At 42.0% G+C, this 25,911-nt stretch overlaps 1 protein-coding gene across 2 annotated transcripts in view; it reads left to right on the forward strand.

Moving 5' to 3' along the window:
- Window positions 1-23,535, forward strand: part of FOXO6 (forkhead box O6) — a 235,677-nt gene extending 212,142 nt beyond the window's left edge. Inside the window, exons 1-2 of one of the 2 annotated variants that reach the window (XM_073564166.1) lie at window positions 2,260-2,427; window positions 14,952-23,535. In XM_073564166.1, coding sequence (XP_073420267.1) covers window positions 2,320-2,427; window positions 14,952-16,334 — 1,491 coding nt within the window. In that variant the 5' untranslated portion in view covers window positions 2,260-2,319 and the 3' untranslated portion in view covers window positions 16,335-23,535. Of the gene's footprint in view, window positions 1-2,259; window positions 2,428-14,951 lie in introns of those variants that run through there. The other variant, XM_073564165.1, reaches the window with a different exon arrangement.
- The last annotated feature ends 2,376 nt before the right edge of the window (window positions 23,536-25,911 follow it).

The raw sequence follows: 25,911 nt of genomic DNA on the forward strand, positions 1-25,911 counted from the left end.
CAACGCATTCCTGCTGTCACAATGTGCATGCCCCAGCGATACGGCGTACCTTCATTTCCAGGAGGTAGTGATTAAGGCCCTGATGTTTGGCGCTCAGGAAGGAGCGGGCCCCAGTACTTCAGGTACTGAAGGTGCTCGTATTGTCCCAGGTCAGCATTTTCCGGGGGTGGTCCCGCCAACCCCAAGAAAAGGTAAGCCGCAAAAAAGGTGTCGAGTGTGTTACAAAAAAGGAATACGCAGGGACACCACTTATCAATGCGACACCTGCCCCGAAAAACCGGGCCTGTGCATGAAGGATTGCTTCAAATTGTACCACACCTCCATGCACTACTAATTTACATTAGATTAGTTGGGGGCACATCTAGATTTGTTCTTTGGGGGTCTAGTATCCAAAATGATGTCATATGTGGGTTTTTTTTCCTGTTTAGGCACATCAGGGACTCTGCAAATGGAACATGACGCCAGCAGACCATCAAAGTCTGCATTCCAAAACAACACTACTTCCCTTTCGAGCCCCGACGTGTGCCTAAACAGTTTTTTCCCACATGTCGGGTACCAGAGTACCCAGGACAAATTGGACAATGACTTTTGGGGTCCAATTTCTCCTGTTACTCTTGGGAAAATTAAAAATTGGGGACTAAATGATCATTTATGTGGGAACAAAACAGGATTTTATATTTTCACGCCTGGGCATTATAATCTTTAGTGAAACACTTGGGGGTTCAAAGTGCTCACCACACATCTAGATAAGTTCCTTAGGGGGTCTAGTTTCCAAAATGGGGTCACTTATGGGGGGTTTCTACTGTTTAGGAACATCAAGGGCTTTGCAAATGGAACATGACGCCCGCAGACCATTCCATCAAAGTCTGCTTTCCAAAACGTCATTACTTCCCTTTCGAGCCCTGACGTGTGCCCAAACAGTAGTTTTCTCCCACATGTGGGGTATCATGGTACTCAGGACAAATTGGACAACAACTTTTGGGGTCCAATTTCTCCTGTTACTCTTGGGAAAATTAAAAATTGGGGACTAAATGATCATTTATGTGGGAACAAAACAGGATTTTATATTTTCACGCCTGGGCATTATAATCTTTAGTGAAACACTTGGGTGTGCAAAGTGCTCACCACACATCTAGATAAGTTCCTTAGGGGGTCTAGTTTCCAAAATGGGGTCACTTGTGGGGGTTTCTACTGTTTAGGAACATCAAGGTGTCACGTCGCCGTCAGACTCGGGGCCCGCTGTTCCGCCCTCAGCCACTAGGAGGCGACGGACTGTCACGCCGCCCTCGGGCTCGGGGCCTGCTGTCCAGGCCTCGGCCACCAGGAGACGCCGGACTGACATGTCGTCGTCGATCTCGGGGCCTGCTGTTCCGCCCTCAACCACTAGGAGGCGCTGTGGCTCGCGCCCGAGTGAGGGCGGCAACAATGAAAGGGCTTCTGCGCAGGCGTCTACTGGACGCAGACTCCGCTCCTCTGTCAGTCATGATGGGGCTGGTGCATCATCATCTGGTCTGGTCCTGGGGGCGGTCCTGATGACATCACCAGCCCGGGAGCCTGTGAGGGACGACCTGATCCCTCAAATACCTTGGGACTGGTCTTGCAAGCCGCCGGATATATTCTTAGTTCCCCTATGTGTTACTTGTGATTGCCTATCGTTAACTCCGACCTCAGCCTGAACTTCTGACTACTCTGTTGCCTGCCGTTTTTGTACCTTGCATTTCTCCTGATTACTGACGCTGACCTTGGCCTGGATTCCTGACCCCTCTATTGCCTGACGATTTTGTACTTCTGCTATTCTCCTGGTTTTTGACTTTGGCCTGGATATTCTGACTCTGCTACTGCCTAACGATTCTGTACCTCTGCTGCCCTCCTGGTTTTTGACTCTGACCTTGGCCTGAATTTGACTCTGCTATTGTCTGCCGTTTCTTGTACTTCTGCTGTCCGCTCGGTTAAGACTCTGATTCCCGACTACGCTTTTGGTCCCGTTTTTATTCCTCTCTGACGACCGTCCTGCTCTGGTCACTGTTCATATTCAGACAGCTCCTCCTGGGCTCTGCTGTAAATCCAGATCCCTGTATAGGGGTAAAGGGTATCAGTGTTTCTCGGGGTGTTGTCTGGCTGCAGCCCAGAACCACAGACGGACGTTACATTATATCCGGCCCGACAAAATAAAACTGCTTTTTGTGTATACTCCTAACATATATAAAAGCAGTTTCCCTGAACTTTTTTTTTTTCTTTCTCCTGACTGAGCTGATTGTTGGCCTGAACACCTGTTGCACTGCACTGCTTGGAAGATCTCTCTCATTCTCCTGCACAAGCATGCTGCAGTCTGGAATCTTCAGGGAGAGAGCTATACGTCAGAGATCCATGCTCCTGGGACGTCGCCCTCTGGGCAACCACTCTGGCTATGGTTGTCCAGAGGCTCAGGTATTGCCCGCAGATTTGGCGAAAGTTTTATTACCTATCTCAGTTTTATTTGGTCAGAAAACTCTCTGTTTAAATGCGTATGTGGATAGTGGGTCTGAAGGCAATTTTATGGATTCTATGACTGCTACGGATCTGGGTGTACCATTACTAAAACTTAATATTCCAATTAAAACCACTGCTATTAATGGCACATCCATTATTCAGGAGGGGGTTAAATTTGTTACTGCTAAGATAACTATGTCAGTAGGAGCACTACATACTGAGCTTATTTCCTTTTTTGTGTTGGACAATCTATCTTCTGCAGTCATTTTGGGAATGCCGTGGCTACGTCAACATAACCCTGTCATTGACTGGCACCTGGGTGATGTGGTGCGCTGGAGTTCGCAATGCCAGGATAATTGCATGTCTGTAGCAGTAAATCAAACCAAGCTAAAAAAACACCCCTTCATACCGTTTGCTCTCAGGGATTATGGAGATGTCTTTTCCGTTATAGAGTCTGAGAAACTACCGCCCCACAGAGAGTATGATTGTCCTATAAACCTAATTCCAGATGCCCGTCTTCCAAAAGGGAGAATATTTAATCTCTCTGGTCCAGAGCGTCAGGCCATGAATGAGTACATAGCGGATAGCTTAAGAAAGGGGTTCATTAGACATCTATTTCACCAGTTGGAGCTGGGTTCTTCTTTGTAGAGAAGAAAGATGGTGGTCTCAGACCCTGCATTGACTACCGGGAATTAAACGCAATCACTATAAAGAACCAGTACCCGCTTCCACTCATCCCTGATCTTTTTAATCAGCTAATTGGAGCCCGTTGGTTTACTAAACTTGACCTCCGGGGGGCATACAATCTAATCCGCATAAGAGACGGCGATGAGTGGAAGACAGCGTTTAATACACCTCTTGGTCACTTTGAGTACCTAGTAATGCCTTTCGGACTCAGCAATGCTCCTGCAGTGTTTCAGCACTTTGTTAACGATATTTTCAGGGACATCTGTGGTGTGTATGTCGTTGTGTACTTGGATGATATTTTGATTTACTCCACTGACCCTGTGACGCATGCTCAACACGTCCGTTCAGTACTGCAGAGACTACGGGAGAACTCCTTGTTTGCTAAGTTGGAGAAATGTGTCTTTTTCGCTGAGGAGGTACAATTTTTGGGGTACATGGTCTCAGGCAGGGGGTTCCGCATGGATCCTGCCAAGATCCAACCTATTAAGGAGTGGGTGCAACCCAAATCGCTGAAAGCATTGCAGCGATTTTTGGGATTTGCCAATTACTACCGTAAGTATATCAAGAGTTTTTCTGAGATTGCCAAGCCACTCACGGATCTAACCCGAAAGGGGGCGGACGTGACCAACTGGAATCCCGAGGCCATTCAAGCATTTTCTACGTTAAAAGAATGCTTTGTGGCCAACCCGGTTTTAGTACAACCTGACTTAGACCGCCCATTTATTGTGGAGGTGGATGCCTCCGAAGTCGGAGTGGGAGCAGTGCTATCGCAAGGCACTGCAGCCCTCACTCAGCTGCGCCCATGTGCTTTTTTTTCCCGAAAGTTCTCTGCCACAGAGAAGAACTATGATATTGGGAATCGGGAATTACTAGCAATCAAATGGGCCTTCGAGGAATGGCGTCACTTTCTCGAAGGCGCCAAACACAAGGTCACCGTCATTACAGACCACAAAAACCTGACCTACCTGGAGTCAGCTAAAAGACTGAATTCCAGGCAGGCCAGGTGGGCCTTGTTCTTTTCAAGGTTCGATTTTTTTTTTTTTTTTAATCACCTTTCGCCCTGGCACGAAAAATGTGAGGGCCGATGCCCTCTCTCGCAGTTTTTGCCCCACACAAGCCGAAGACTGTGAACCCGTTCCGATATAAGCCAATGGGATCGTTGTGTCGGCAGTTTCCTTGGACCTTCTGGAGGAGATCCGTAGGTCTCCAGAACGAGCTCCTGACACTACACCCCCCAAAAAATTGTTTGTTCCGAATTCCTTTCGCCTTCAAGTTCTTAAAGAGTCACATGACTCTGTTCTGGCAGGTCATCCTGGGCTCAACAATACCACCAGGTTGGTAACTAGGAACTTTTGGTGGCCGACGGTGGTCAAGGACTGTAAGAACTATGTTTCAGCATGTGAAGTCTGTGCCCGCGCCAAATCCACCCATAATCGCCCTGCTGGCTGGCTTCAGTCCTTGCCCACCCCTGAGAGTCCATGGACCCACATCTCCATGGACTTCATCACAGACCTGCCGACCTCAGATGGGAAAACATGTATCTGGGTGGTGGTAGACAGGTTCAGCAAACAGTGCCATTTTATTCCCCTGTCTGGCTTACCTAACTCCGAAACCTTGAGCAAATTGTTCCTTGTGCACATTGTACGTCTTCATGGTGTTCCGTCAAATATTGTGTCCGACAGAGGTACCCAGTTCGTCTCAAAATTCTGGAGGGCGTTCTGTAAACGCATCGGTGTTGAGTTATCCTTCTCCTCGGCCTACCACCCCGAAACAAATGGGCAAACCGAACGTGCTAATCAAGCTCTGGAGCAATACCTCCGTTGTTACGTGTCAGGACACCAGTCCGACTGGGTAGAACATCTGCCATTGGCTGAGTTTGCCTTAAATAATCGCTACCAGGACTCCATTAAAACTACCCCTTTTTTTTGTAACCTTGGATTGCATCCGCGCTTTGGGTCGTTCTCGGCTAGGATGTCGGAGCTCCCTGGGGTAGAGAAAAACATACATCGCTTGAAAACAATATGGTCTGAAGTAAATACGAAAGGGGCTCAAGTTAGACAGGCTTCAGCTGCAAACAAACGACGGTCCAAGGGGCCACACTTGGGGGTTGGGGACAAGGTTTGGCTTTCGACTAAAAACATCAAACTGAAAGTACCGTCTGCCAAACTGGGTCCCAGATTTATCGGCCCATATGAAATTATAGAAGTAGTTAATCCGGTAGCCTTCCGTTTGAAACTTCCGCAGTCATTTAAATTACCTAACGTGTTCCACAAGTCTCTCCTCAAACTGTATCGCTCCCCAATTCACCCTGTCCAGTCCCCTCCTCCTCCTGTTTCGGTCGGAGGGTCCTTGGAGTATGAAGTCCAGGGTATCCTTGACTCCCGCCTTGTGAGAGACTCCATACAGTATCTTATACACTGGAAGGGCTACGGCCCGGAGGAGAGGTCCTGGGTCCCCGCAAGGAACATCCATGCCAAAGCATTAATTAGGAGATTTCATCTCCTTCACCCTGACAAACCGGGTTTTGAGGGTCCGGAGGCCCCTCCTGGAGAGGGGGGTACTGTCACGTCGCCGTCAGACTCGGGGCCCGCTGTTCCGCCCTCAGCCACTAGGAGGCGACGGACTGTCACGCCGCCCTCGGGCTCGGGGCCTGCTGTCCAGGCCTCGGCCACCAGGAGACGCCGGACTGACATGTCGTCGTCGATCTCGGGGCCTGCTGTTCCGCCCTCAACCACTAGGAGGCGCTGTGGCTCGCGCCCGAGTGAGGGCGGCAACAATGAAAGGGCTTCTGCGCAGGCGTCTACTGGACGCAGACTCCGCTCCTCTGTCAGTCATGATGGGGCTGGTGCATCATCATCTGGTCTGGTCCTGGGGGCGGTCCTGATGACATCACCAGCCCGGGAGCCTGTGAGGGACGACCTGATCCCTCAAATACCTTGGGACTGGTCTTGCAAGCCGCCGGATATATTCTTAGTTCCCCTACGTGTTACTTGTGATTGCCTATCGTTAACTCCGACCTCAGCCTGAACTTCTGACTACTCTGTTGCCTGCCGTTTTTGTACCTTGCATTTCTCCTGATTACTGACGCTGACCTTGGCCTGGATTCCTGACCCCTCTATTGCCTGACGATTTTGTACTTCTGCTATTCTCCCGGTTTTTGACTTTGGCCTGGATATTCTGACTCTGCTACTGCCTAACGATTCTGTACCTCTGCTGCCCTCCTGGTTTTTGACTCTGACCTTGGCCTGAATTTGACTCTGCTATTGTCTGCCGTTTCTTGTACTTCTGCTGTCCGCTCGGTTAAGACTCTGATTCCCGACTACGCTTTTGGTCCCGTTTTTATTCCTCTCTGACGACCGTCCTGCTCTGGTCACTGTTCATATTCAGACAGCTCCTCCTGGGCTCTGCTGTAAATCCAGATCCCTGTATAGGGGTAAAGGGTATCAGTGTTTCTCGGGGTGTTGTCTGGCTGCAGCCCAGAACCGCAGACGGACGTTACACAAGGGCTCTGCAAATGGAACATGACGCCCGCAGACCATTCCATCAAACTCTGCTTTCCAAAACGTCATTACTTCCCTTTCGAGCCCTGACGTGTGCCCAAACAGTAGTTTTCTCCCACATGTGGGGTATCAGGGTACTCAGGACAAATTGGACAACAACTTTTGGGGTCCAATTTCTCCTGTTACTCTTGTGAAAATTAAAAATTGGGGACTAAATGATCATTTATGTGGGAACAAAACAGGATTTTATATTTTCACGCCTGGGCATTATAATCTTTAGTGAAACACTTGGGGGTTCAAAGTGCTCACCACACATCTAGATAAGTTCCTTAGGGGGTCTAGTTTCCAAAATGGGGTCACTTGTGGGGGGTTTCTACTGTTTAGGAACATCAAGGGCTCTGCAAATGTAACATGACGCCCGCAGACCATTCCTCAAAGTCTGCTTTCCAAAACGTCATTACTTCCCTTTCGAGCCCTGACGTGTGCCCAAACAGTAGTTTCCTCCCACATGTGGGGTATCAGGGTACTCAGGACAAATTGGACAACAACTTTTGGGGTCCAATTTCTCCTGTTACTCTTGGGAAAATTAAAAATTGGGGACTAAATGATCATTTATGTGGGAACAAAACAGGATTTTATATTTTCACGCCTGGGCATTATAATCTTTAGTGAAACATTTGGGGGTTCAAAGTGCTCACCACACATCAAGTTAAGTTCCTTAGGGGGTCTAGTTTCCAAAATGGGGTTACTTGTGGGGGGTTTCCACTGTTTAGGCACATCAGACGCTCGTCAAACGCGACATGGCGTCCGATCTCAATTCCAGCCAATTTTAGGTTGAAAAAGTCAAACGGGGCTCCTTCCCTTCTGAGCCCTGCCATGTGCCCAAACAGTGGTTCCCCCCCACATATTGGGTATCAGCATACTCAGGACAAATTTGACAACTTTTGGGGTCCAATTTCTCCTGTTACCCTTGGGAAAATAAAAAAATTGTTGCTAAAATATTATTTTTGTGACTAAAAAGTTAAATGTTCATTTTTTCCTTCCACGTTGCTTCTGCTCCCGTGAAGCACCTGAAGGGTTAATAATCTTCTTGAATGTGGTTTTGAGTAGCTTCAGGGGTGCAGTTTTTAGAGTGGTGTCACTTTTGGGTATTGTCTGCCATATAGACCCCTCAAAGTGACTTCAAATGTGAGGTGGTCCCTAAAAAAAAATGGTTTTGTTGTAAAAATTAGAAATCGCTGGTCAAATTTTAACCCTTATAACTTCCTAACAAAGAAAATGTTTCCCAAATTGTGCTGATGTAAAGTAGACATGTGGGAAATGTTATTTAGTAACTATTTTGTGTCACATATTTCTCTGTTTTAAGGGCATACAAATTCAAAGTTTGAAAACTGCAAAATTTTCAAAATTTTCGCCATATTTCTGTTTTTTTCATAACTAAACGCAAGTTATAGCGAAAAATTTTTACCACTAAAGTGAAGTACAATATGTCACGAGAAAACAATCTCAGCATCGCCTAGATCCGTTGAAGCGTTCCAGGGTTATAACCTCATAAAGGGACAGTGGTCAGAATTGTAAAAATTGGCTCGGTCATGAACGTGCAAACCACCCTTGGGGGTGAAGGGGTTAATGCCATAACAACGACAAGCGACCTCGTTGGCGACTCAGAACTTGGACGCAGACGTGATTTTGCTTTGTCTTTTCAACGCCCCCTCAGCTCTGATTGTTGGTCTCAAATTAGGATCTTTGTAGTGTTTCCTTTAATAGGTCAGCTATCAATTATATGCAATCATAACATTTAACATGTACAGTTATATTAATCGTGTGTCCCCATATCAGTGACTGTGGATTCACGAATAAATAGTGCACTAGCAACTCAGACAGGGACGCTGAAGCAAACCACGTGGTGATAGCGCAGTAGTGGCCACCAAACAGAAGAGGGGCGTAAAAAAGGCAAGCACGCATATCGAGGTCTGAGTCGTCAGAATAGCTGCTGTGTGACAAGGTCCCAACGACCGCCAAGGTCGTTATATGGATCGCCGTATTGTTGCTGTGTCGTTGACTAGATCTGCCTGTTTGACAGCTTACCATGTAGCGACGTACCAGCGATCCTTACCAAGACATCATACTCACCCTCCTTGTGCCGTCACTGCACCTCCGTCCCGGCGCCGGCAGCTCTTCCTGTGCTGAACAGTCACCTAGTACTGCTCATTAAGGTAATGAATATGCATGCATCTCCACTCCCATAGGCGTGGACCGCATATTCATTACCTTAATGAGCGGTACCACGTGACCACTCAGCACAGGAGAGCTGCCGCGGCAGGACATCGGAGGTGCAGGGATGGAGAGGCAATGATTGCACGAGGAGGGTGAGTAGGATGGGGAGAGCGTGAGCCATGCATACAACGATGGAACGGGTGTGTTTGAGCCATGCATGCAAAGACTGGAGCCATGCATTCAAAAGGGGGAGCCACACATAGCAGTACAGGACGGGGGAGCCACATACCAGGACAGGAAGGGAGAGCCACACATACCAGGACAAAACGGGGAGCCACATACCAGGACAGGACGAGGGAGCCACGCATACCAGGACAGCGATGGGGGGAGCCACACATAAGCAGGAGAAAATGGGGAGAACCACAGGACAGGACAGGGGAGCCACATACCAGGACGGGACGGAGGGAGCCACACATAGAAGGAAAAGGATGAGGGGACAATACATACCCGGCTTATACTCTAGTCAATAAGCTTACCCAGTTTTCCGTGGTAAAATTGGGTGCCTCGGCTTATACTCAGGTCGGCTTATACTCAAGTATATACGGTACATACTATTTTCTCCCTAAATATCAGTGGCAACCCAGTGGGAGTGGATGTACTTTTCCAAGTGTGGAATATAAATATGCCTTCCTTTCCTTTCAATTTCTTTGATTCTTGAAATACTAAAATGAGCAAAGAGAGTCCAGCCAGAGTTATCATGATTCTTCCATATTGGCCCAAGAGGAGCTTACCTTAGAAGAATCATTAATCCTTCCTCTGAAGGAGAATCTTTTGTGTCATTGCCCTCAAGTACATGTCAGCAGTCAAGAGTAAAAAATTGTCAGCGTGGATCCTGAAAAGGAAATCATGAAAATTCAAGGGAAAATCAGATGCAATTGTATCTACTTTGCAACATACACTGGGTGCAGAATTATTAGGCAAATGAGTATTTTGATCACATCATCCTTTTTTTACATGTTGTCCTACTCCAAGCTGTATAGGCTTGAAACCCAACTGCCAGTAATGTAAATCAGGTGATTTGCATCTCTGTAATGAGGAGGGGTGTGGTCTAATGACATCAACACCCTATATAAGGTGTGCTTAATTATTAGGCAACTTCCTTTCCTTTGGCAAAATGGGTCCGAAGAAAGATTTGACGGACTCTGAATAGTCCAAAATTGTGAGATGTCTTGCAGAGGGATGCAGCAGTCTTGAAATTGCCAAACTTTTGAAGCATGATCACTGAACAATCAAGCGTTTCATGGCAAATACCCAACAGGATCGCAAGAAGCGTGTTGATAAAAAAGGCGCAAAATAACTGCCCATGAATTGAGGAAAATCAAGCATGAAGCTGCCTAGATGCCATTTGCCACCAGTTTTGCCATATTTCAGAGCTGCAACGTTACTGGCGTATCAAAAAGCTCAAGGTGTGACATACTCAGGGACGTGGCCAAGCTAAGGAAGGATGAAAAACGACCACCTTTCAACAAGAAACATAAGATAAAATGTCAAGACTGGGCCAAGAAATATCTTAAGACTGATTTTTCTAAGGTTTTATGGACCGATGAAATGAGAGCGACTCTTGATTGGCCAGATGGATGGGCCCAAGGCTGGATCATTAAAGGGCAGAGAGCTCCACTCCGACTCAGACGCCAACAAGGTGGAGGTGGGGTACTGGTATGGGCTGGTATCATCAAAGATGAACTTGTGGGACCTTTTCGGGTTGAGGATGGAGTGAAGCTCAACTCCCAGACCTTCTGGCAGTTTCTGGAAGACACCTTCTTCAAGCAGTGGTACAGGAAGAAGTCGGTATCGTTCAAGAAAAACATGATTTTCTTGCAGGATAATGCTCCATCACATGCATCCAAATACTCCACAGCGTGGTTGGCCAGTAAAGGTCTAAAAGAAGAAAAAATAATGACATGGCCCCCTTGTTCACCTGATCTGAACCCCATAGAGAACCTGTGGTCCCTCATAAAATGTGAGATCTACAGGGAGTGAAAACAGTACACCTCTCGGAACAGTGTCTGGGAGGCCATGGTGGCTGCGGCATGCAATGTTGATTGTAAACGGATCAAGCAACTGACAGAATCTATGGATGGAAGGCTTTTGAGTGTCATCGTAAAGAAAGGTGGCTATATTGGTCACTGATTTTTTTTGTTTTGTTTTTGAATGTCAGAAATGTTTATTTCTAAATTTTGTGTTGCTCTATTGGTTTACCTGGTGAAAATTGAAAATAAACAAGTGAGATGGGTATATATTTGTTTTTTATTAAGTTGCCTAATAATTCTGCACTGTAATAGTTACCTGCACACACAGATATCCTCCTAAGATAGCCAAATCTAAAAAACCCACTCCATCTTCCAAAAATATTAAGCTTTGATATCTATGAGTCTTTTGGATTGATTGAGAACATAGTTGTTATTCAATAACAAAAAGAATCCTCTAAAATACAACTTGCTTAATAATTCTGCACATGGTGTAGTAAGAGGAAGGTAACACTGATCAAATATTGGAAGGCCTGTAAAAGTTTTCCAGTTGGTATGGTCTTCCTCCTCCAACCCCCAAATATTTTGAATTTACTTCAAGGGGGGATAAGAAAGACTATCTCCATCTATATTATAATGATGAAATTTCTGCTCTCAACAGTTTTTTTTGGAATTTCTATAGCAGACCATCCGTGGACTAAAAGATGTTCAAGGTGACCTAAAATAGAATTCCCTGAAGATTTATTTCTTAGTAGCTATAATATCAGCCAGAAAAATGGGTGAGATTCATGCTCTTTCTATAGAAGAATGTTACCTCGAAAACTTGAATGATAGAATTGTCCTCAGATTGGAACCTGCATTACCCCAAAGGTGGTGCCACACAAATCAGGAAATAGTACCGTACTTCTTTTTTTGTGAATGAAGAATAGTTCTATTCTGTTAATGACAGAAGAGCAGTCATTCTCTTAGAGGCCACTAAACCCTGGCAGAAACACTCAAACGAATTTGTTAAATAAAAGGACATGAACAAAAGGAAAAAAAACTTTGAAAAAACCCCTGGCTAGGTGTCTGAAGTTGTCTGTTTCAGAGCATATCATATTGCAGGGGTTGCTACCCCTCAAGATATCACAGCACATTCAACCCATACAGTATCCTCATTGTGGGCTAAAAAGCAGGGGCTTCAGTAGATCAAATTTGCTATGTGAGTACTTAGTCCAGTTTGCATTCTTTTTGCAGACATTATAGACTGTCTTCTGGCGTAAACTTCTTCAGACTGTAGTCCACTGCCCCACTAAATATTAGGATCTAGTATTGCCCCACAAGAAGAGTATACTTGAAGGCTGTTTGTATGCTTTAGTTCCTCTGTCCACCCCTGATGCTGCAGAGGTAAAGCTGTCTCTGTAGCATTGCAGAGTTTAGAAGAGCGGCATGACCATGCTGTTGGTTCAAACTGTCTTTAGGAGCACACCACACCTTGCAAGCAAGAAGCCTTGAGGCCGAGAAGGAGCATGCTCCTTAAGAAAGATTACACAACCCCTGTAATAACAAGCAATAATCTATATAATAATAAGCAACTTAAATGCCAGTCTTGCTATTTTTTCCCAAAAAGTATGTCCAGACTATAGTATGCTATATTGTCCATAGCAACCTGTTTGCTAAATTGTTTAAAGGAAATCTTTCAATAAGTTTTTGCTCTCCTATCTGAGATGAGCTTTACGTAGAGTCAAAGACTCTGATTGCAGTGCTGTGTCACTTATTAGGCTTCTTGCCATAGTTTTGATCTGTTTTATCTAAATTCTGCCAGTCTCCCAATGATGAGCTCTGTCTAACCCACACACTGTGAATGAGGCAGAAAACTGCCAATCAGTGGGGAGGAATATAGTTGCTAACATGGAATGTTTTTAATAAAAAATGAGGACTATATGTTTGCCAGTTGTTATAGTTATTACTATAATCTCCTACTGATTAAAACACTATTTTGCAAAAGTTTCAGAAAGCAGGCTGCCATTATGGTCTCTGCTCTTACATTATGCTGCACTTAGTTAAAAGAATCCTCTGGAAGTTCCTTTTTAAAGAGATTTTGTCAGCAGGTTTTGTTATTTCATCCGAGTACCTACTTCAATTGGCTCTATACCATTGATCCTGGAGCAGTGTTTTTCTTTTGTGCGCCTACATTACTAAATTATACCCCCTCTTCGGTAATAAAGATGCAAATTTCTCCTTCAACCCAACTGGGCGTATACTACAGAACTTCACTGTGGGCGTGGCCATATTTTCATTGGCCAGCATCATAGAGGAGAAAAAGAAAATGCCCATATAGAAAGTTCTGTATTATACACCTAGTTGGTTGATAACAAAATTTGCCTAATTATTACCGGTGGCATAACTTTGGGATGGAGGGGCAGAGAAGAAATTGCTGTAGCAGCCCCAATTGGATGATGTACTCACTCTACATTAAACAATTCAATGAAAGGTCCTCTTTAAACATAATTTTGTCAAACTCTCTTTGAGGGACTGGTATATTTTCATCTTTTAAATAATATTGTTAGTTTCCAGAGCATGAAATTCAAATTTATACATATCAAATGTCATTTAATCATAAGACACATGCTACGCTTATGCACATTGTCCTACTTGTAAGACACAGATAATATAACAAAAAAGCTAATTAGCAAGTAATTATCTCTGGCTCTCCACCTCTTTATTGCTGCAAAACTTTATTTTAGAGATAATAAAAGTCATTATGGCACAGATTTATTAAGACTGCATGCCAGTGTTAATGAAAGATGAGCTGGAGTAAGATGCGCCAAATTAATTTTGAGGCTCACCTCTCAAGGATTTTGGCATATCTTACAACGGGCATGCACTCCAACAGAAATGTTACTCCATTTAGGGGCTGTCGTACATTTCTGGTGTCATTTATGCCACCTTTGTGGCATATATGATAAATTTGACAGACAGACTTCTGCTCACCCCACCTGTCTTAGCTTTGCCCACTTTTGGTAGATCTGCCTGGGACTGATGTAAAAACATCATCAATCGCAAAATTTCAAGATGTTTAATGTCAGAAAACTCTTGATAAATCGGTGCTTACATATTGAAGTGTACCACTGCTACTGATGATCATTAATGGATTATATCAACCTATGGCTGCATAATTTTAAAAGACTCATGTTCATTAAGTTCAAGTTATCTTACATCCAGCTGTTTGATAGCCTATGTAAAGGTAATGTATCATCAGGAAATTAACTATTTTTCAATCCGGTTTTGGTGCTAAATGTATTTTTTAACCATTTTTGAAAATGCTTTTTTATCTTCATGTCATAAAACAAATTTAGAAATGTTGCAATTTTCATACTGTTTTAGACTCTTATTTCCTCTATTTCATGGTATTCTTTGTAATATGCTATAACATTTAATAAGGTTCAATTTTACATATGGCTACTTATGTAATTTTTATTGATTTCACATCAACTTAGTCTTACAAAGATTTATGGTCAAAATTATCATAAGATGCTCCTTTGCCTTAATTTAAAAATAAAGACGATGGTTGATACTATAGTATTCTTAGCAACCAAACTGGGAGACATGACTCAACTGTTTAGGTCAAAGGTAGAAAGGCATTACCCTGACAGCAAAGAAGGGCATAAGAATCTTGGCAGCATTCAATGTCATTTCCTCATCGCAGGCAGAATTAGATTTTTGTAAAGGTGAAGAATCTATTTAATGTGAAATAATTTTAAATGAAATATGTATTTTATAGCCTTAGTTATATTTGAAATAATTAACTATATTATATACTATGACGTTACAATAAGTAACATAGTAACATAGTTAGTAAGGCCGAAAAAAGACATTAGTCTATCCAGTTCAGCCTATAAAATTCTAAAAATAAAAAGTAGAATATAGAGTGTTGGTATTCAAGAGAATTCTAAAAGTGCAGTCATATTGGTTATATAATGTATTTGTGTCACTGGAGATTGGTCGGATAAATGAATAAACATAAGTTTGTATAATTTTCCTCTAAACATTTTTTCCTTTTTCCTTCTAGAATTCCATCAGACATAATCTCTCCCTACATACGCGCTTTATCCGTGTTCAAAATGAAGGAACGGGAAAGAGTTCTTGGTGGATGTTAAACCCAGAAGGAGGAAAGACAGGAAAAACTCCACGGAGGAGAGCAGCCTCTATGGACAGCACAAGTGGAAAATTTTTAAGGATAAAGGGCAAAGCAGGAAAGAAGAAACAGCAACAGGTGCAGAGTGCACCAGAGCCAACTGTAGAAGGCAGTCCTTCTTCTCAACAAGCAAAGTGGTCTGAAAGTCCATCTTCCCACACTAGTGATGACTTTGATGTTTGGGCTGAATTTCACAACAGAGCCAATCCTGTGGCAGGGAATATGAGTGGAAGGCTCTCACCCATTTTGGGAAATGATGAGCCAGATGACCTGGACGATGATGAGGTGACACCTTCTTCTCCTCTCATGTACCCCAGCCCATCTAGTGCCCTATCTCCTAATGCTCGCTGTTCAGTTGAAATGCCACGACTCACTGAATTAAGTAGTACCATAGGTATGAGTGAAGGTCTTTCAGATCATTTACTGGATGAGCTCCAGGATGGTTATAGTGTAAACTCTGCTGCTGCTATACGGCAACGTAGCCCTGGATTCTCATTCACATCCAAGTGCCCCACTTTAGGCAACAGTTCTAATGCTTATTGTGGCACAGTTTATAGCCAGCCAGCTATGGGAATGATGAGACGTTTACCCATGCAGACAATCCAAGAAAACAAGCAAGCTGCTTTCTCTCCAGGCAGCACATATAGAAATTCATCCCTCCAGGATCTCCTCACTGCCATGTCCTATGGACATAAAGAAGGAGTTGTGCAGAGTGATCCAGGTATACCATCTATGCTGGGGCCACAACGTAACCATAGGCAGAACACAGGCATGCTAAACAATTGTGACTCAGGACAAGTACCCTATTCTGCCAGTTTAATAAAAAGTCACAGCCTGTATCACCCACCCACTCTCAGCCATCACTGCTCTGTTAATAACAGTGCCTTAGCTAGTTCAAGTGGACTCATAAATTCTGAATCCTGTGGCTTGTCATCTGTTCCACATCACCCTTACTTCAACAGTCAAGGTGGACACGGAAGCCTACTGGAAGGGCCATACCAAGGCGCATACCATCACCATCACCACCACCATCATCATCACCATCCCCAAGTATACAATCAGGACAGATTCCCAACAGACTTAGACTTAGATATGTTCAATGGTACTTTAGAATGTGATGTAGAATCCATCATTCTCAATGACTTCATGGACAATGACGAGATGGACTTCAACTTTGACTCGGCTCTGCCACCACAAGGAGGATTCAATATGGCTGCCACAGCACAGCCTGCAAATCATAGCTGGGTACAAGGTTAAATTTCATTAAAAACCAGTTTGCAATCTTAGGATAAAGGCATTTTCTCTAAGGCAATCAGACAGATTTATCTGACTCAAGTAAATGTTTGGTTGATATATTATATAATGGTTTAATTGAGCATTCCTCCTATTGGATGGCAAATTAATACCTAATTGGGTTTTTAGAGCAGTTGTGGGATAAAAGTACAGTTTGACTCATTACAATAACAAGGTCTACATCCCAGTCACATTTTGTTCCAAAATTTCTTGCACAAAACTAAATGTTTGACCATTTTCTGGAGTGAATGTGACAAGTTAATATCCATTCAAAAGGGTGATCAATTTTAAATTGTTTATTTTCCAGAAGAAAGGCATAATAGCTCCTGTGCACTATGGTAAGTGTATTCATGACAGTGTATTTATTTTGTAATGTCAGAATAGCAGAGTTTAGATTCCGATATATCACTTTGTATAAGAAACATTATTGAATAACGTTGGCTTGTATATGTCATTACATATCAGGTGAGATAGAATGTTATCTGGATCCCTTTTAAGGTGTGCAATCAAGTCTTACCATTAGTCTACATCTTCTGTATATTACTACTCTTGCATCCTGTCTGGTATTTTTTATTCTCAAGTCTGAAGAAGGAGGAAAAAAATAATTTTCTACCAGCATATAAACATCGACAACGCTCTAGTTAAAAGTGCTTTATCTACATGAATAGCTATGTCAAGTGGTCAAATGAATTCAAATGATTGTCATCAGAAATTGTGAAAGGTGGTACATGTATAGGAAATTAGTATAGATAGGCATATGCCAAAGAGCACTGCTCAGGGTCAGAGGCTGGTGGAAAAAGCTTAGAATTACTTTATCATATGACAACTACTCATGTTGACTCCACTATCTCAGAATTTTTCTTACATGAATTACTGCTATGTGCATATAAGAAGTACAGTGTCACTTGCTAGAACACTACCGTAAAACATATCAAGTTTTGAGCAGCATTTCTCAATTCTGGGCCCCAAGGAATCACAGTAGGTCAGGTTTTGAGAATTTCCTTAATATTGCACAGGTTAAAAGAAAAAAAAAGTAGGATCACTACATACACTACAATAAATGATGATTTATTGCCAAAAGTGATTCATTCATAAGAATTCTTCAAAACATAACTCATTTGGACATTAATCTTGAGCAGAGGGTAATGAGGTACCTATGATCAGTGCTTTTTTTACGCCGGTATGCGACGGTATGGCGTACCGGAAAATCTGAAGGTGCCGCACACCTTAAAATAATAAAGCATTCATTCTTACCCTCCGTCGCTCTGTCACTGCTGCCGTCCTCCTGTCCCTGCTTCTTCCTGCTTTCGCCGGCATCATGTGACAGGTGCAGCAGCGATGGCGTCATTGCTGCTGCGCCGGTCATAGCCAGGTACAAGCAGGAAGAAGCAGTACTGAATAATGAGAAATTAATCAAAAATGTGTACCGGCAAATATTTTTTTTTACAAAAAAAGCCCTGCCATTGATTATGCTTTGTTACAAATCCCACAGCCAGTCTTCGCTGTTGGTTTCAAAGATGTGTTATCAGAAGGAAGAAAGAATTTATAAGTTGGACTTTTACATTCATTAACTTATTCTTATGTGGTACAGCTTATTTCGGTATGTTCACACGTGGTAATCATTTTTGAATGACATTACTATTTTTTCTAGTCATTTTATGGAAAAGCAAAACAACAGAATGAATGCAGTTAAAAATGCTGTTGAATTGTATTAAAAATGCCCTAAAAGGCAAATTAAAGTTAAATAGACTGTGTTACCAGGATTTTGCTGCCTCATTTAAAGCAGGGAACAGAGATCCTAATTCAATGCGTCAATGCTTCTTTCTGTACTTTTGGGATAAAACCAGTTTTAGCTGCTGCAGCTCTGCTAGTCATCTCAATGATGAGCTCCTACCTTGGAGTACTTGATATTTATGACATCTGGGTACCTCTGCCCCCCAAAAATACAGCAAGAAGTTCAAGTAAGAAACATTCTGGTGACAGATTCTCTTTGACCTAATAAGCTAAAATAATTAACAAATACAAATAATGATATATTAAAGAGAGCCTGTCATCCTGATTTTACACCCCAAATTAATGGCATGTATATTAAGGCGCATTTATGCTGATTATTTTTTGTAGAAATCCATTTTGCTGATTTAGTGCAGTGGGGCGGACATTGCACTTACAGCTCTCCTGCCTCTCTACCTGTTCCTGCTGTCTGCCTTCTGTGTCTAGGTCACACGTAGTTCAATGACCGGTCAGTTAGAGAGAGGAGGCAGGCAGTTTGCCGGGGAATATGGAGAAAGGCAGGAGAGATGTAAGGGCAATGTCCGCCCCTCTGCACTGGAATTTCATCTATGGATTTCTCTACACCAGCAAGACTGATTTCTACAAAGGTATGGATTTACTCAGCATGAAAGTATTTATATATACGTGCCATTAGAGACATGTTATCTTTAACTTCAATTGGCTGGTCTGTTAAATTAATAAATAACTTTAAAATTGACCATAGTAAAGTCTGTTTTAGATGGCAGTAATATGTTCACATTTTATCGTCCATACTACAGCCCACACACTGAGTCCTCCCTTAGTTCTATTAGACCAAGCGTACTTCAGTTCAGCAGAACCTCATGGGTGAGTATTGTGGCTGTAAAAGAAATCCAAAAATGTGGCCGCATTGCAGCCATCGTAAAGACAACTTGGTGCAATCTTTCCCTACGTTTTTAATACAATGACAACTGATGAGAGGAAAAATTATGGCAACACTTTAAGATTTACTGCAATTTTTAGCAAAATGCTTTATAATATAAAGAATTGCTATTTATTAACAGCGTTCTCATCCCTTGTACAAAAGTAAGGCCATTTACTGAAATGGGCACTTTCATTTCTCACAGAGCACAAATAGGTTAGATGTGACCGTCCACATTCAGAATGACAGTGAAAGACATTTTTGTTGAATAAAGTTGCACATTGTTTTCAGTTATGGTGCTACAGCCAATTTAATGTTTATGGCTATTTTTTATACTCTCATCCAATAAATATCCATAAATATACAGAATAGGGAAATGTATAAAATCTAGCAGAATTAAAACCAGCGATGTTGATTATTGTCACGTCAGCAGTTGGATTATATATCATCTTTTTCCATTACGTGTTGGAAAATGAAATCAGTAATATAGTTATCACCAATTTCTCCATTGTTTCTTTTTCCCAGGATTACACAAATCTCATTTCTCATAAGAGATATTTATAAAGTGCTGACAAATTGTACCAAAATTGAACCTATAAGAGAATACAAAACATGAGGGGCCATAAGAGCTACTTAGTGGTGTCACCAGCTTATTTTGTGAAGTCTGGTGACAAATCTGCTTTAGGGTGGTTTCACATTAGCGCTTTTTAAGCGCACGCACGGCCGGGGGTAGCTCCGCCCCCGTGCCGGCTCTCTGCCCGGCGTGCCCGCCCCTTGCTTGTAGCGCCGCCTCCTAGCGCACAGCGGCGCCTGCGATCGGCGCACCCTATCTTTAGCATAGGGTGCGCAGATCGTGAGCAGGCCGTGCGCTAGTTGCGCTTTGACCTGCGCTGCGCACTTTTGACGGTGCGCCGTGCGCGCCAAAATCCTAAAAGTTTGATTTTGGCGCGCACGGCGCACCGTCAAAAATTGCGCAGCGCAGGTCAAAGCGCCGATCGCAGGCGCCGCTGTGCGCTTGAATGACATTACTATTTTTTCTAGTCATTTTATGGAAAAGCAAAACAACAGAATGAATGCAGTTAAAAATGCTGTTGCGCTTTGACCTGCGCTGTAAACCACCCTTACAAAGTGAAAGTATACCGCGCTCTTTTCACAATCTCCTATAAAAGGCCACAGTGTCCTGTTAGGGGTCTTTAAAAGTATTGGTGCAAGGCAAAATATGGGAAACCTTTCCAGATCACAAACACGTCTGTGCTCTTTGGGAAATACCTTAATTCTCATTAACTTACAATCAAAATGTAGGCAAATTGTAAATAAGATGCCATACATGCCAAGCACTTTAAAGATGACGTTACCAGCTTACAGTATATTAGTGCACATAGTGTGTGTGTGTATATATATATATATATATGTATACCATATATATATGTATATGTATGTACAAAAACTTCACTCTGATGCGCAAAAAGGAGATAGAAATTTGAAATTGTTTTTATTTCTTCAGCACCGAGTATGAGCACCACATGGGGAAATACTCACACTTACACATCTTATCATGCTGTCAATTGCGTTATTAATGGTTGTCTGAAAAATCTTCTACTATGTTGAGTGCACTTTAATCATCAAGATTTGCTATTGGCAGCTCCCTTTGCCAACCAATGGCCTCTCACATGTGCTTGATGCTCAGACTGATGAAATTACATGCCATGGTACCATGTTTAGGTCATGCAGTTTGTTCACAGTAAATTGAATAACATATGACCCAGCGTTTCGGTGTTGAAAAAACGGTTTAGGAGACACTTTGGAGAAATGTCTGTACCACTGGTTCCATGATCCATGATCCATTCTGTACAGCAAGTGAAATTAGACATCTCATGCCAAACCTATCTTGTCAAACAGAATCTTCACAAGCCATCAGAACAGTTATGAGACAGACAACCAGCAACAGGTATTGTCCTCATGCCACCGCTCTCAAAGACTATCATGGTACAGAGCAAGATGGCAATAAGACCAGAATTGAGGTCTATCCTCGTCAGTGATGAGTCACTTTTTGTCTTGGATGGAATGATAGCAGGCAATTGGTTTGGAGACCACATAGGCAATGCCATAAAGAGGCTTTTACAAGGGAACATAAATCCAGTCCTACCCTCTATGGTTTGGAGTGGTATAATGCACCATAGCTGCACTCCTCTAGTCTTCATTCCCAGTGCACCAACAGCAATAGCTCAGCATTATATAGATTTAGAAATAGAACCAGTGCAATGGTCATTTCTCCAAATTGCCCCAGACTAATTTTTCAACACATCAATGCTATGCCTCATGTTGCTCTTCCTACTGTGAGAAGGTTGCATGGCTTAAATGTGCCACCAAGGTCTGCAGCATCTTCTGACTTGTTTCTCATTGTGCACATCTGGGACTTCTTTGGTTGGTAATTTTAAAAGGAGCAGTAGTGGATCTTGATAATTTATGTGCCCAAATGTATTCAGCTTGGCAAACATTTGGCAAAAAAGCTATTAATGACTTCATTTGATTGCATACCAAGGTGTGTAAGTGCGTATATTTCTGTGCATGCTGTTCATAGTCGATATTGAATAAATCCAGATGTTTTTTAAATTTTGTTTCCAGTTTTTAATCTTTTTAATCCTTTGATTTCCATAATTTCATGACTTTTCCTTCTTGGTTTTGTAATTATACATACATTCTGGCACACTGTGTGAACTAATATATCCCAATATTGATTGTTTACATAAGATTATGAGCTGACAATCTAACAAACCATATTTATTGTCATTCTGTTCAACCTGTAAGAAGTTATTTATTCAGATATAGTTAATTATATACATTATTATATATTTTTGTGATTTTATTTTACTGTTATTCTCTTGAACCCTTATAAACAATTCAATCCTAGTATAATGTCGTGTTCACACGGTGGAGTTCTTTGTGGGGCTTCAATTGCAAAAATAAGATTTGGATACAGAAAAGAGGTGAAAATATAAGCCTTATGTCATCCCTTCCCTGGAGGATTGGTGTACACCTTATTCTATGGCTTAAAAATGCATCAAAAACTGTTCAAAACTGACAGTTTATACACATGCTCTTTATAAATCACAATTCCAGCTTTGTACTAATAATTAATAAAAAAAAAAACCTGATAAACCAATAAAAATTGATTTACTATAATTAACTAAGGACATTTCTAAAATATGACTACATAGTCTTGCACTTATACCACAAGTATCTCATTGGGAAAGTCTAATATTAATATAATATATGCAAGTAAACTCACAATGCCAAATATAAAGTACACACACATTATCGAACTATTAGGGAAACAGTGAGAGTTGAACTTGGGAGAAGTGAAGAGGTTAATAATTGTAATTGTGATTGCTATTCCCTATTCTGGTCAATTATTAGGTGTTCTTACATTCTTGAATGAACAAAGTCAAACTGCTCTTGGTACGTGTACTGTTCTCATGCTTGTTATGTGTACGCCTGATGAAACCGCATTGCCATGGCCTTCTCCTCCCTGTCCTTAATGTACACAGGTATGGTATATCCTTTAGCCGTGAAAACAAATCCACCCAGTTTAGCCATCTGTGCCGAAATTCTTATCGTAGGTAAAAACAGTAAGGTATACACATCAATAATTACACTATTTCTAGACATACTTAATACAAAATGGTCCTGCGCAATTGAATCAAATGTACCTAAATCAGGGTTTGTGCTCCTAATTCTGAATATTGTGGCTGTTTACATGTTACTTTTATATGTCTTTGTTTTCTTTTTATTTCATCCATAAAATTTAATATATACAAAACCATGTACATACAGAAAATATATTAGAAGTAATTTTATTTTCTTTGTATCTTGCTGTTTTTTTTGTATGAACACAGAACATTTTGAGTTCAGATTTTGAGGACTGTTAATTTGTATGACCTCTGTAATAATTGCAGTTTTGTAATTATGTAAATGGTGCATTTATGTGCCATGCAACATAGTGTAGGATGAAAATACTGTAAGAGAGGTATGAGCTGGAGATGTCATGTTTACCAAAAGTGGTAGAAGGTAGGTCATGAGATTTGTGTCTATTAGGGAAGGGGGAACCTACAAGGCTAACTCCGAAAGTGCCTTACTGCACCTGGAAATGCCATGTAGTATCTCACAGTTACAATAATGTCTTCTGTAAATGAATGCACCTCCTTATATGACTATACTGAATATCGAGACTCCAATGATGAACGACTGCTGCATTGTATAATGGTTATGAGTATCCAGATATCAGTCCACCATCTAGCGTGCCGATGCTCAGTATCACTATACATTGTTTCACCTTGCCCATCTGGATCCCCCTTGTCCTCCTCACTGCAGTGTAAAGCGATTGTAATGTTTTTTGGGTGTGTTGTTGTAGTGTGTGAATCTTCAGATGTAACACAAGCCTGTGTATACTGACTGTACAGAATATTTTCAGGAATAAAATTGTTTTAAATATTGTATGTTTGTATTGTATGTATCATTTATGGCTTTGTCCAATCAGTGTAGTCATAGAATTACTGTGACTTCAATAGCTACATTCCCACGAACAACTGTTTCATTGACACCGCCATACACATTTTAGTGGTTCTGCCCTCTCATGGATATATCAATTGTGTGTGAAAGATCTTTCCACTGGTTAGCCAAAAATTTCAAACATGGTGGACTTATTTCCTAAAGATAGTTTTAGCCAACTGATGACAAACCAATATGGGCAGCACGGTGGCTCAGTGGTTAGCGTTGCAGCACTGGGGTCCTGGGTTCGAATCCTACCAAGGGCATCATCTGCAAGGAGTTTGTATGTTCTCCCCGTGTTTGCGTGGGTTTCCTCCGGGTACTCCGGTTTCCTCCCACACTCCAGAAACATACTGATAGGGAATTTAGATTGTGAGCCCCATCAGGGACAGTGATGAAAATGTGTGCAAACTGTGAAGCGCTGCGGAATATGTTAGCGCTATATAAAAATAAAGATTATTATTATTATTATTATTATTGATGACTGTTAAATTTCACTTAATAAATGCTCACTATGGTTGAAATCTGCTATTTTCATCAACTTGAGTTTAATGTGTATGGGCACCTTTAATCTTTGAATGACCTTTTGAGGTTGGGTATGTGGAGTGGGCTTCAGAGCTCGGCCTGCTCCGTACCACCAGCATGTCACAATGACCAAAGCTAGCTTTGCTGCTGTTTAACCATTTAAACACTGCTTTCAATAACAGACATTTAAATTACCTTCTCCTGCTTTCAACTGACTCCCATTGCCTCACACCCACGATGCGATCACAGGCTGCGGATGAAGACGTCTATCATTGCAATCTTATGCTACATTCCCATAATAAGCTTTAAGTGAGTTTTTTATGCTGTGTATTTAATAATAATGTAAGTAATCTATTCTACTTAAAGGGAATCTGTCACCCCTTTTTTGAGATATCATATAATGATATCATTCAATTGTGTGTCACATAAGGATTCTCTTAGTACTTTTGCTTCCCTCTGACCCCGCACCTTTCATGCATAAATACCTTTTTTATATCGGTTCAGATGTATGTAAACTGCCACGGTCCGTTCCGATGGGTGGGGCTTATTCAACTGCTCCCTCCCTGTCTTGCTCTACACAAGAAGAAATGCGTTGAGCAAGACAGGGAGGGGGGAGCAGTTGAATAAGGCCCGCCCATCGGACCGGACAGCAGCAGTTTACATACATCTGAACCGATATAAAAAAGGTATTTATGCGTGAAAGGTGCGGGGTCAGGGGGAAGCAAAAGTACTAAGAAAATCCTTATGTGACACACAATTGAATGATATCATTATATGATATCTCAAAAAAGGGGTGACAGATTCCCTTTAATGGGTGTAGAAATGGTGCAGAAAATCTGTAACATCAAAAATTCACCATAAGCTCATGATGGGAATGTAGCCTTAGTCTTCCTGTGTGCCTTGGGCTGGGATTCATAGGAGGCTTCATAGGAGGACACCAGTTACACTATATGCTGTAATCCTGCAATGAATCAGAGTGCCAGAATTATACCTCAAAAATGCAATAAGAAGCAGTCACAATATTTGATGTACTTCAAAATATCATGAATAAAAACTACAGCTCAGAGAACAAAAAAAAACCCTCACACAGCTTTATCAACTGAAAAATAAACAGTAAAATATTCATTAAAAAAACTCTTATGAGTTTGGTATCACAGTTATATTCCTTAACTGGAGAAGTTATATTGGTAAAGTGAAAGTGGGCTAGAAGAAGATGTCGAGTCAAGAAGAGTTAAGTTATGTAGTAATGTTTAAAAATGTTTTATTGTCAGTGCTGTTTAATACTAGTACTTTTTAAATGTGTACTAATTTAATATTAGTACTGTGTAAATGTGCATTTTATCCTTATGGCTGGTTTGTGTCTTGGTTTTCGTGGAGGTTTTTCCTCAAGGCTGTCCCCGAGGATTGGGGAGGTCTGTACATATGGGAACCATTACAAGGCATGGGGATATAGTTGTATCAGTTGGTGTAAGGTATAGTTAACAGCATGAGAATAGCCTATATATGGCATGGGTTACAATAGTTAAAAAGGCGAAACACCTCCTATCTATGAAGTAGAGGGAAAAAGTAGGAAGTCTCTAACAGTGTGAGGAATTACAGGTTCAAGATCAGTGGGTGCAGAGAAGGCAAAGTGTCCTATCAGTGTCAAGTCTCCTATACAGCATGAGGACACATCGGAAGTTTTACGCAGATCCTGGGGCGGTCCAGAAAATAGGACTTAGAAGAGGCATCGGTATCCATGACTTTGTCTTCTCTTGGTGGAAGAGGTCGGTCGGTTCACAGCGAGAGGAATAAGTG

Source organism: Dendrobates tinctorius, unplaced genomic scaffold, assembly GCF_039654945.1.
Source record: "Dendrobates tinctorius isolate UK_male_01 unplaced genomic scaffold, ASM3965494v1 ptg000015l, whole genome shotgun sequence".
Classification (NCBI taxonomy): domain Eukaryota; kingdom Metazoa; phylum Chordata; class Amphibia; order Anura; family Dendrobatidae; genus Dendrobates; species Dendrobates tinctorius.